Below are 13,688 nucleotides of genomic sequence, written 5' to 3'. Positions count from 1 at the left end.
CGCCCCTAAGATACTCCAAATATCTCAAAAGGACTATGGCAAAACGCTACACGTTTTTCGATTCGTCAAAACAAAGCTTCACACAATAAATGTTTGATCACGATTCTGACATGCGCTACCACTTGCAATACGCCAGACTTAACTGAAGTTACTGAGAAGAACTCCATCTAATGAAAGAACATATGCGGATGGTTCCTTCGTACAGCTCAGTCACTCGCATCAACTCCACCCAACGTGAAGTATGCATCCTAAAAGCTCCGCCTAAGAAGGCTTGCTGGCCTAACAGTTTGAACAGCTTGATCGGGGGAAAAAGCTGGAACTACAACGTTGAAAGGGTACAAGAGTCATGATCAAAAGCAGACGCCCTGCGGAACCGCTTCTGCTCGAGTATAACTGATTGCAGACGTGACATTCGAGCCAAGCAAGAGGCGAGCTAATGGAAGTAGTTGGCGCAGCTGATAGATCTCACTGCAGGTAAGTAGCATGTAGAGCACAGAAATCGACGAGGAACGGGAGGTCAATAGAACATTGTAATGGCAACAGTGAGACGAGGCACACGCTCTTCCGCAAGAAGTGTTTTGGATCACCTAAATAACGAGTGGATGATCTAAGAATATGGGCTATGAAGACGGCGATTCGTAGAATCGTTCTTCTGTACCAATGATAGTACCCATTGATCGCCAGGTCGTGCAGAAGATTCTGACTCGATAAAATTCACTGACACGATTACGTATGGTTATCATTTTTAGTTGTTATTTTTATTACTTACCTCTGATCTTAATTATAATTAATAGATACAATTAAACATATGAATGAAGTACTTAGTAAGAACTATATTAATAAAAACAAATAACAGGTAGGCACCGGTCGAGGTATTACATTGGAAGCTACTGCAGCCACGAAGTCGTTTATATTGCAGAGCAGAAACCAGAAATCAAACACTATCCGAAGAATCATATATATACATATGGGACATGCGTCCCGTACTATACTTTATTGCATAATTTGAGAGATGCATGATTCAGGCTGAAATTGCGCCCGAAATTTTCAATTTACTATGCTTATATAAGCCGTCTTGGACAATGAAAACGGCATACGAACGGCATTAATTATAAACCATTTGATCAAAAATAATCGATTTACGACGAAACTACAAAAGAGGAAAAATCTGTTTCCGAAATTTTTAGACTTAAGAAACAAACAATTTTGCAACATTAGTTTTCATAAATTCTCTGTAGTTATGGATGAAATTACAAAAACGATCAGTTTGCTCTAATTAACAATATTGCGTCTTATTGAAAAAAAACTCTCCGGGAAAAATGTTTATCTGATTGAATACATCTTACGCACTGTTCTTTCCTGGACGAAGATCAAGCAACCAAAGCTATATAGAAGATTTTATTTCACAATTAGCTACGAACACACTTGAACCATATTTATTCCTTGAGTATCATTTCTTATACATTTACATACTGTAGTTTAAAGATCAATAGTAGGAGGAGCCTCAATTTATCTATACTCTTTTTTCTGTTCAAGGCATTTCCTTTTAGAAAACAGACCCTAAGACTTTTTTTTTGAAATTGAAACCTTTTTGTTGATCTGCTATGCTTTACCCAAAAGCCAGTTAGCGTTTAATCTGAATCAGAAAAGACGTTATCTCTCTGGGTTGAACTTCTTTCAAGTCGCTTGCGCAATGCAACATCGTGGGCAGGTGGTGCCACTTCATCTTCATCACTGTTACTGCTGCAGCTCTCGATAGCGGCAACAAAATCCTGGCTGCTTCGGACTCCAGCTGAGGTTCTGACGCTAACGCGTTCGGCGTCAGTACCAGTTCCTGCCGTACCCGGTTCACTGCTGGCATCGTCAGAGGCGGTACTGGCTGCGTCTGCGTTAACTGTCTGGTTTACATTCGAAACTGCAGTCGGCAGCTCTTCAGTGAGGTATGGGCGGAGCGACTCGTCGAACTTACTCACCTGCCGTTTCATCTGAAGGGAGTCAAGCTTCTTCTGAAGTTTTCTCGACAATCGATGAAGTGCACGAGCATCGATGTTCGAGCTGACTCGAAGCCGCGACAGCGCTCGGCAGTAGTATTTCACTTCAGTTGAATATGGATCTCGAAGCATTTTGTTTAAGAGTTCCTCCGCGAGTTGGTCATGTGGTGTAAGTGTCTTTGGTTCTAATCCGCCCGTCTGACTCACGGGCAGACATCTTGAGTCGCATAACGATATGATCGTGTCAACGACTCGTTCCACTGGAACCGTGGCCAGAGCTGATGTCTCGTTTGCATCGAAGAACAGCCGAAGGCACGGGAAAAATGACTGACGGACACAGTCCATCCGTTCTATGGACATTTTGCAGTATGCTTCAAAGAAAAGCGACAGTGAATGAATAATATTGGCGTTTGACGAATAGTTCGAGTTGAACCAGAACGAGAGCAGATGAGCCAAAATTCGTGGCGAAACCAGATGGCCAACAAATATCAACTTGCATAGACCCTCGATGACGACCTCCAGCAGAGCGTCCTGACGCGTTTTGAGAAAATCGGCGAGAAAAAGCACAATCTTCTGCATCTCTTGTTGGTCATTGTTTTTGCTAACGCTGTCATCGAATTCGACTCCTGCCTTTGTAGTATGCGAAGCTTCAAGGGACAAATCTAACCTTGACATGGATAGCATCGAAGGATCTTCATCGAGCGTGGAAAATGTTTTAATACCATAGCGAAGCAACAGGTCAAAGATACCCCGTAGTGCAATTGCCCGAATTTCTACGGTATCACTTTTAGCAATGTGAGTGAGAATGAACATCTTCGCACGAGCAAATTGTTTGTTCAAGATACACCCGTAAACTAGGCAGCGTACAGCCTCTGCACGAGTTCGGCAGACAGGCATACAAATTGCCTTAAGCGCACGTTGTTCAATAAAGTTCTCAAGTATAATATCAAGTCGCTTCGGCGTTGTCTTACGTAAAGCTAACGCCATAATTGCTAAACAACGTCGAACCGATGCGGGGTCTAGCTCCATTTCTTTGAAATGGTCCTCATCGTGTTTAGCATTTGGCCCTTGCTCGAACGAATTCTCAAAATCATCTTCGTTCGAAAGGAACATGGCTTCAGCTCTGCGTTGTTCTTCCTCGTAATTATCGATTACTACCTGCACATTCGCCAATTCTTCTTTCGCCGTTTGAGCCTCGAGGAATTTTTGCTGCGACGCTAACGTATCAACTTTTTCCCTGAGTAGAGTCGCTTGGACGCGCGCCTGCACGATAGCAAGGGGCTCCTCCGCCCAACGCGATTTTGTGGGACCCTTATTACCGTCCTTGTTGCTAGTTTCAGCATCATCCTCCATCTGTTCTTCGTTTTGTTCGGCTCCTTTAGCAGCCCCACCATCTTCCCCGCAGATGGATCTGCTGAGCAACTCCTGGCGGTCCTCAGAGTTCATCAGTGGACTCTCAATTTCGGAAATCACGTCGACCACCTCCGGAATTACTTCATCTGGTAGGTCACCGTGAAGTGTACAAAGCAAACTTACGAGCGGCTCGAAGAAGTGCTCCATATTTGGTTGAGCAAGAAAAGTTTTAATCGCTTCATTAAGGCGACTTTTACCTGCGAAGTCAGAAAAGTCGGCATGGCCTAACAATAAAATAAGTTGAGTGCATACGAGCCGATGGTTGACGACTTCAAGGGCGTCTAATCCTCCAGACATGCCTTCAGCACGCCCAACAGTGCGAACCATGAGGTCTGCTAAACGGCCTGTCTCTGGCATCACTTTGAATAGCAGAGCATGGCAGAGACCGTCGTCCGAATGCTTGTTGAGGAACATACACAATCCACGCCAGAGCATAAGCGCTGTCGCGGTTAATACGCCAATCGGATCTGAGCGCGGCGAGTATTGGTTGACTGCAGATTTCTGCTCACGGGTGACGACACCTTCGCTTGCCGTAGATGGTCCACCCGGCGTAGCCGGAAGTACAACACCTGATGAGTTCACGTTCACTGTAGTAGAGACATGCGTGGCGACGAAACTATTGACCAGCTCTTCCAGTTTTTCTTGCCGATAGGCGCGCTCTAGAAGAACATCTATAACGCGCATTGTTGTTTCGGGCTTATGATAAGGATCGAGGTTTTCCAATAAAGTAAGAAGAGAATCTCCACATTGCGCAAGCCATGTGGGGAGCAGCTCATCGCTTACTACTTGCACAACTGCCTGACTTCTGTCGGCGAAGCCTCGGCTAAGAATGTGCGTTCGGTCCATTAGTTGTAGAACACGCACTTTGATGCGTTTTGCATATACCTGATAGACCTGTTTACGAACGGAAGTAGACACGTCCATAGAACGAAGTTGAATTTTCGCCAGTGAACGAGTGCACAACGCAATCACTTCAACGCACGTTCGGCGTACTTCCGGTTTGGGATCCTTAGCCATGTGAAAGATAATTTTATTCATATAGGGACATGCCAGATCACGCGGATTTTGAAGTTTAGCCAGCAAACGAATTCCTTCGCAACGGATAGAGGGTACTTTATCAATTGCTAAAAGTGGAGCCAGGCGTGCTAGTGTATCAAACTGCTCATCTGAAAGCCATTCTTCGTGACGAAGTTTGCGGATGATCTGGACAATCAGTGAAGATGCCCGAAGTCGCCGCACTGCATTGTAGTCTTCACAAAATGGTAAAACCTTGTTGACGAGCTTGTCGAAGATGGGCTGACATTCTTCCACCATGAGCTCCTCCATGTTGGCCACAACTGCTAAAAAAGCCAAAATTCGAGACACTGCATCTTCCCGAATGTCCTGAACGTTCATAAGATAGTTTACAATATGTACCAGTCCACGCACATGGCGATCCGGGTTGCCAGACCACAACACGTCAACGCCAACAGCCTTTGCTAACTCTTTGAACTTTTCTTCGCATGATTCTTTGGCCGTTGGCCGCCTCTGAAGGGTGTCCAAAATATTGTCGATACCCCTGTACTGTGATCCCTCGACCATATCGATGTCAATACTCGTTACAGATTTTGTCGAAACCAGTCAGCTAAATCGAACACGATTTTACATTCGTTACTTTGTCCAGAGAAAATCATACAGATCTTCAAAATTACCTGTGCAATTAGCAAAAAAAACGCAACACAAACTGGTACAGCTGATATATGGCGCCCTTGAAATGGCCATATTTATATCGTCTTGGCACCGCCAGAAGATCCGTTATGACAGGCTTTGAACTTTCCAACATGGCGACCCGCACCGGTGCCGCATCGTCTGCTATAAAAACAATCACATTGCCATTTTACCAGGTATTACAAACATAGACTGGCTCAGCTGTTAAAGCATTTGGATATGGCTTAAGCAATTAATGAGAAGCTTCATATTTAGCACTATACGGTGCACGCATGTCATTGAAGCTAAAATGATTTGCATTGTTCTCGTGAGCCATTTTAGAATAATTTTTAAGCCAAAACCCGTATGATGTTCAGCCAAATATTACTCGGTACATTTGTATGAGTGATCGAGTGAGGGTCTAAAAGCCACCTAAAAATAAACATTCCCATTCCATAATTTTGTTACTATCTCTACTTTATTTATTTATTTAGGGCATGACAAACTTATAAACGCTACGGTGGATTAATTATATTATTGTCTAACTGAATAGAACAAGTGAAATATGGCTTGTCAAAAAATATTTCAAGAATATGTGCGTGTTTCAACGACTTACCCTTTAGTGCAGTACCGACATTATTATACGCATTAGAAACGTATTATATTTGCAGTCGGTGTGACAATTTCAATAATTGCAATGTATAATAGCAATTCTAGTTATGTATTATTGGGTATAAAGGCAATTTTGATAAGATATATGCAGTTCCCTTGTGGTTTTTAAATTTTGAATATTTAACTAAAAACAAGAATTGGGCTTTCGTTCAGAAATGTGACAATTTCATTGTTGTTCAACCTTGAGATCCATTGTTTGAATCAATTAATAATAATTAAAACATTTTGACAAATGTATAAACATAAATATTTGTATCAACAATCAATCGGGCTTGTGGTAGTCGATTTTAGATAACCATGTTCTTAAAAACAGGAGATTCGATCGTAAGACCCGTGATGCGTGAACTTCTTTAAACGACTCATCCAAAGACGTAAGCACGAATAAAAAAAAACGAACAAAAATCATATTTTGATGCTTTTTTCATAAGAAATTATATAAAATTTTAGAAAATCTTATCCACTTCGAAATTTTTTTCTCAAAGAAACAACTTACAGATCGTAAGTCAACGTACATGACGCACAGAGTCTATCTTTAGACATGTATATATACAACTTTTAGGTGTGTGTTTCGAAGCACACAAGAATTATAACAAACCAATGGACTGAACCTATATCATTAGCTAATGCGTATACTGTCGATCTTAATTTTACCATCCATTTTTTGTGAAGGCTGGAGATTTCTGCCCGATTATGAAGTCTATTTTAAAATCGGCTCTGTTGCCTAATAGCCCTTCTACGTACCCATAATAAAAGTTGTGCTACTACTGCGACAAAATTTTGAAAAATATCTCAATATTTAATTCCTAGCATTAAGAGGTAAGCAGAATAGTGACAGCAGTCTCCGTGGGGGTTCTACATCCAGGCGCCCTTCTTGCGTTGAATCTAATGCAAAACCGTGATAATCATCCCACGCCTTCAGCGTCGAATACGACTCACAACATCACATGGCTGTAAAGTTACTTATCGATGCAAAACTAGCCCAGCAACCAGTATTACTGTTGTGGACGATACGATGTCGGCGTCGCAGCCCGATCAAACCCGATCTTCGGTCGTCCAGTGTTGCATTGACGTAAACGGGCAAATATCATTTCTCCGTTTATTGTCTGCTTGTGATGGTAGCTGTAGGCGCGAAGTCGCAAAGGCAACGGACAACATCAAAATGCTTGACGCAGACCGCATTTGACTGCAGCTGACAGACTGGCAGCCCAACAACTGAGTGACTGACTGATTTGACGCGAACGTGAGTAGCGAATGCAATGGTAACCGAATGAACGTAAAGGCCGCTATGGCGTGATACCAATTGACAGCTGCGACTGGCGTCAGTCATTGCGTAGAACAGTAAGCAGGGTCAATGTGTGCGGGAAGTTTTGCCACTTTTTGCTAAGTAATTCACAGCTGAAGTGCCTAATGCTACGGGGATATTTAACTTATAGCGGTGTGTGGTAGGTTTCTTTAGGTACTGTTACTGGACAGGAACCAATGGCGGTATATGGATAAATATGTATGTATGTGGATATACGAAAGCAGCGCTTCCCCACTAGCTGGAACAACCTGATAGTTTACAGAACTTTGATGAAGTGCTGTGTACTTGATTGTGCTTTTGCTGCAATATAAATAGAGCCATAGCCGATGCCACGACCAAGCGCTTGTGGTCGTATTAATGGAATGTCAAACTGCTTCAAGCAAACTATGCAAAAATAAGCCGATGATCAATTTCTTGTCTGTTGACAGAATTGGTAAATGCGATACGATGAAACGCGAGACAGGAACGGATTATGCTACCCAGATCGAATATACGAAATGTTGATATTTAATTTTACTTCAGATTCATTTTACAGATACAGAATACCTGGTGATTGCGTAATACTTGAACATTGACTCTGTAGCTGATTTGCTCAATTTTCAGGAGTTAACTACTTCTTAGAATTTTGTATTATGCTGGGTCTATCAGTTTTTTCAAGACTTTATCAATAGTTAGTTAGCTTCTTAAGCTTTTTGTCCGATGGGGTGCATTTTATACAACAACAATAGAATTATCACACATATTATGTAAATATTCTTTATAAATGCAATGTGAGACAACCTGAATTAGGCGAAATTTAGGATAGATTTGAATGCTAGCTAGAATAATTTCTAGCATAAGAACAAACCTTACAAGATAATCTTTGAGGAGACAGTAAGGGTACGGAGCAAGTTTAATGGCTGAATCAATAAATTGCTTAACTCCATCATACCACAATGTGATATAACAATCTTAAGGTGAACAATTCTTAGGCCGTTGTTCCCTTTCGATGAATTACAATATACCGAAGTGCCTGAGTATTACAAGGGAGCAAATAGCACATTATTTGATGATAGTCACTTTTGTGGGAGTAGATTCCAAAATTAAAACCCTGCTTCTGTAAACTGTTCTCTAACCTAGCGTAATTCACCGTAACGGAACAACGCTATCTTGACACGAGAGTAGTGTGGCGGAACCTACACAAGTTATTTAAGTGGGTCTGGTGTTAGATATAAAGTGTTTCATTTCTTGTATAAGGAAACAAAGAATAAATTTCAAGTATAACACCAAGACAAAATAGGATGATAACATTAATGTTTAGGAAGTGAAAGAAAAATAGACTACTAAGAGACAGAATGTTCAAATCATCCTAGATATACAATAAATAACTTAGTAGAGCCTCTAGTGTTGACTATACATAGAGCACCCCACGTATACACAGAACAATATATTTAAATTATTTCAGTTTTTAGAAATTGAATTTTCACGAGTAATTTTTTGCACTGATCTTAGCTGGGTCAGCGTGCCCAATTTTGCAGACACCTGAAACCTTATTGATGTCTTTGTTTATGTTTATTGCCATAAAATTCACCCAATTCGAAGTAATCCACGGATTATGTTCCTAACTATATATAATGCTAACCTTACAATAAAAAACTGCTGCCATATCTACTTACCTTCGTTGTTTATTACGTCCAGTAGATTAAAACTTAATAATAATGATATAATATAACATTAAATACCCCTGTCAAGCAATCTTATGCACCGATTATTCAAAATTAATTATTTTCATGCACAATGCAAGACCTCAAACCTCATAAAATTTTAGTGCCTGTTCCTCTTTCTTTTTATAAACATTTCGACTAGACTAATTAGCTAGTTGACTAGACTGATTGACTGATTGATTAACAGCGGAAAGAAGAATATTAAAATACAATAAATTTGAAAAACAAGAAAACCCTGCCATTGATATCTTATAGCGCCATTTCTTTTCAGTAATATCTGTTGGTTCTAGAAGAATAGTTGGCGGCCCGCAGGCGGCGTGATACTCGATTTTTTTAGCGTCATCAGCGCCATTACCACCAACTTCATCATTCGCTTCAACCAAATTTGTTCGTCCAAGTTTGTTAACGAACAGCAGCAGCAGCAGCGAGATTTCCTTAACTGTGCATTGAAATTTTGGTGCTGCCGATCGCCGCAAGCTGGCTTTTGTACCGCGCTGGCCGTTTTAGCGGCACTATTCAACAATAGGGAGCTCACCATGGCAGTCGCGACGTCGCCATGTACTGGAATACTACCAGTATATAATGTTTATATAGACATGGTACGACACCTAAACTGGGATATTTTATGCTCCGCTTCTAAGCCTGCCTTTAAATAAAAACAGACATTTAAACGATTTTTTCCATGTGCAATTTTCCAATCCAAAACCAGCATTCATCGCGATTACCGCTTCAATTCGATGCGCCATTGGTAGGTCAAGTAGATTCGGGTGTGTCGTTTTAATACGCCACATTTGAAAAATTCTAGCATGTTTAAAGTTTAGGTTGATAGAAGTTAGGAAGTCTTAAAGACTTCTAAGTAAAACCTCAAAAAGGCAAAAAGATAAGAGGTATAAAAGGCATAAAAGGATCGAAAGAGACTAACCGTCGGAGCTTATCTGGACGACTCAATTAACAATCCATACCCTCTAAAATAGCTGTAGTAGAAATCCAGGTATATCAGAAATGGCTTTTTAAGCTACTTTGATCAATCTTTCAGTCATTTAAATCTTCAGCCTACTCGGGATCTTCCGGTTTGCTTTATAAAAAGATTCCTCAGATCTTTCTGAACTACTAGCGATGACGTAAAGCATATATTTCGGTCAATAAAATTTGCGAGAAAATTTCTAGCCCGTTTTCATTCAAATTACCAAAATGGCACGTTGTTTTGTACCTTAATAATTTTACTGTTTCTTTCTAGAAAAAGAGGCTTTCGTATAGTATCGAGATTGGCGGATAAACGCATGCCTGTTACGACAAATAGCCCGGCTAAGGTTGTCTCAATTTAGGTGTCATACCCTGTACATACTATGCAATACAGCGTGCAGTAAGGGTTGATGTCGGCCGGACGTGATGAAATAGAATAATATTGTTTTGCGCAGTTGGTGATTTGAAGTGAATAGCGGCAACTGGCAATGCCGAAAGGGGGCTTGGTTCGTAATGCTACTTTTTAAACGGTTGCATGTAACGCTATGTGTGTGCAATGTCCATGTGATATCGAAACATATGGACATAGATAAACTGATTTTTTGTAACAGCCAACGATCACCTTATTGCTGTGCTATGATGACAATTATGCTGCTGCTGCTGGAAGATGCTGGGTGACATGGTCGACTTGTGTATGCAACACGCCAATATGCAACATATAATATATAGGCAAATTTTTTCTAATGGCGACTGGACAGGAAAGAGTACTCTGCCGGTTCTTCCACTTCTCACAGCTGCTGACCGCTGGTCTAAAAAAAGCCTATAACATTTCACAGGCAGGTTAGCTAATTCTCTTTAGATTGCCTATTGCATAGACTGCGCAAGGGATTGCCATTAAACAACAGGTGAGCGAGAGAGAGCAAGTTTGTTAGTTTGGAAGTAGCGAGCACCGAATATTATTTGGATTGATAATTTTCCTTTTATTGCAATTTTAATACTACTATTAGGGAAGGAAAACGTGTAATTTTGTTTGCTGATACTTCTTGCTTCAAACCAACTCCGCCGTGGATTATACTCATATTAATAATTTGACTCAGTGACTTGCATACGACAGTTCAAAATAGAATGAATGTCGTTTCACAAATAAATACTTTAGACCAATGTTAAATTGTACCGTAATACTGACTGATTGAATATCGAATATAAAAATGGATTTGATTTGTCTTAAAAAAACAAACTCACTCTTGAAACAGCAGCATCAGTTTTCATTCGAAGTCTACTTCCATTACAAGCCTAATGCAAAGCCTACCCCTTACTCCACGCTATATGTACATAATAGAATAATAGTAATGCTGGTGAGGCCTGTGCCTGTGTGTCCTAACAAGGCAACAGCTCACTAGCCGGCTATTTGGAAGTTTGGTCAGCCGACATTCCGTGCAGCGGAATCCTGCGATCGCAGCCTTGGACTTCAACACACCACGGCCGGAGCAACTGTAGCTAAAACAACAATAGAAGTACTAGCCCACCATTTGTAAGGTCACTGCCATAGCCACCATCACTCTGCAGTGCATTGTATGATGCTACCGCGCAAAACGTGTACGGAACGCGCTAACGCTTTAAAGTCGACCCTCAGAAACGCTACGCTGGCTGCTGGTATTGGCGTTACTAGCGTTACTTGCCGCGTACCCGAGATTAGGATTAAACACTAAACGGTTCTTAGGCTCGGTTAACTTCTAGCCAGGCATTTCCTCCTTGTGTTTGATAACCGTAAGAATAACGATTCCAAAAGATAGGTAGGAAGGAATCGAATGCAGCGATTGATGCTTTGCCCTGTGCCGAATTCTTCAACAGCTGAGCATGTACTTCATATAGGTGGTGTCGGTGGCAAGCGACGATAATTTGATTAGACACGTTGGAACTGCGCGAGTTACGAGGAGCCAGCGAATAGCCATACGCGCCGTAATCCATATCGACAGACGAAACAAACGCAGCAGTCGCGGCGTCCATCATAGTGGACTGCCTTTCTTGCACCAGCTCACCCTGCTGCTTTGCTAGTCCATACTGTTATGGTCCGCCGTAGCAAACATACAATAATGAATCAGCCTACTGCCACCCATATGCTAATGACAAAGGTAATGTAGTGGTTACTTGCGCGAGGTATTGAAAGCGGCAGTCCTCCATGCCAATATCACCTGGTTGGCCCAGTCACGCGCTCAATGACGGCGCGCTTTTCGCATCCGCTTTGCTGAACCTGTCTCCTGTACACACGAACTCAGACCAACTTTTCGTGCAACTTCTGCCTCGTATAATCTCAGCATACGCTGCGGCATGGAAGCCACTAGCGTGAGTCGATAACGTCGATGCCGACTAAAGTTTGTCGACCGCCATTCGGCAATGGCCCGAATAATGATGGGTGGACGCTCTCTCAAACAGGCCACGCTGCTCGAGAACCACTATGCGCTGACATGGTTAAAACGAATACAGGTGATTGAACACTGTGGCTCTACCAGAGAGTATGTATGGAGAGTAACAGTACTTCCATATGAAAAGATAGAGCGCTGCGTTTTATGTACATAATACAAACAAGTCGAATGGCAGATTCGTGCAAGAACGCTGGCGGCAAGGCTGGCATGATGGTACAGTGAACGCTGACCGCAGTTCTAATCCACATAGTACAATAGTGTCTTTCTGCTTACTGGTTCCCAAGCGAATGCCGCACATGGATTTGATAGTCTAATGACGCGTCAGCTGCTGCAAGCCAGATTACGTTTTTGGCTGATGGACAAAGCGGGCCACCGAATTGAGCAGGTGAAGCAGAAAGCGCGTATTCGACTAAAGGGTGTCATAACAGCGTAGGCTGATATGACCAAGGGAAGACGGAACGTTTCAGAAGTGGAAGCCTTTTGATTTTTTTTAGTAATATCACATCTCGAAGTAAATGTATAGCAGTTGTTGTGTCTAATTTTACTAACAAAATTCTACAAGAGTTACTGACGATCCAGGGCATATCAGTACCTTAACAAGCGTTTTAAGATCTGAAACTACATTTTTTTTTCGATATGATTTGCTATAATTTCAGAGAAGCGAAATCATAATTTGAATAAACAAACTTTTATTAAGTTTTGTGCGCATACATATGCTATAGGAACAATCCAGTGAGGATGAGCAAGCTATTGATACTTACATCGATTTAGAACTCGAGTTTGGAATCACTCATAATTCTAATGGATCGGTGCAGATCTTAATCCTTATGACCGGAGACCGCAAAAGCAATAGCGACAAAAATAACGACCACAAGAATAATTATACACCCGTTGCTAATTGGAATACATAGTCACACTACACTAAAGATAAGTCGACTGTTAACAACGGTTGGGTTGTACTTGAGCGGCGCACAGACAAAATAACCGAACGTATCTCGCCACTGTCCGATCAGTTAACTTCGTTTTCTTTTAGACAACGAATGGTACGATACGTATGCCGTCATTAGTCCATGTCGAAGCTTTAAATAGAACAAAACTGCTTGCTTAGCTACTGAAACCTCTAACTCTATTTCAAACAACAATCACAAGCTTACGGGATTTACTTTTTGACGAAATTTTAGGCAGCAGATTAATCGAATGCACTAACATATTGTCCTTCCTAATTCTCTATCAGATGTGGTGTATTTTTGTATACCGTTTTGATTTGTAACGAGCTGGCACGTTTCTGTTTTTCTTTTCATTATAGAGAACCACATGGGTTTAGTCTCTAGTAAGCTAACTCTTGTGTGACCCGGCAGATATTATGCGGCATCATACGTTCAACTAGAGGTTTAGTGATCCGTACTAGCGGTGGGGAATTAGGGGAATCTCAACTTTTATATAATTCTATTAATAAATATTTCTGAATTCTGTGTCCTTCAGTCTGCTATGTATTGTTTCAGACGGCTAGTAGTAGTATTCTTCACAGCGAATC

General features: G+C 41.4%; 2 protein-coding genes across 5 annotated transcripts in view; both read right to left on the bottom strand.

Moving 5' to 3' along the window:
• The window catches only part of LOC111250158 (CLIP-associating protein 1-B-like), a 38,971-nt gene that overhangs the window by 21,850 nt on the left and 3,433 nt on the right, over positions 1 to 13,688 (bottom strand). The window lies entirely within an intron of this gene.
• On the bottom strand, positions 951 to 13,662 carry Cap-G (Chromosome associated protein G). Its single transcript, XM_022801818.2, has 2 exons — positions 12,916 to 13,662; positions 951 to 5,255 (listed from the first exon to the last, which is right to left on the bottom strand). The coding sequence occupies exon 2, from the start codon at positions 4,983 to 4,985 to the stop codon at positions 1,632 to 1,634; it is 3,354 nt and encodes a 1,117-aa protein (XP_022657553.1). The 5' UTR covers positions 4,986 to 5,255; positions 12,916 to 13,662; the 3' UTR covers positions 951 to 1,631.

This window comes from Varroa destructor, unplaced genomic scaffold, assembly GCF_002443255.2.
Source record: "Varroa destructor unplaced genomic scaffold, Vdes_3.0 BEIS01000004.1, whole genome shotgun sequence".
NCBI lineage: Eukaryota > Metazoa > Arthropoda > Arachnida > Mesostigmata > Varroidae > Varroa > Varroa destructor.
This window is presented reverse-complemented; position numbering and strand designations above follow the sequence as displayed.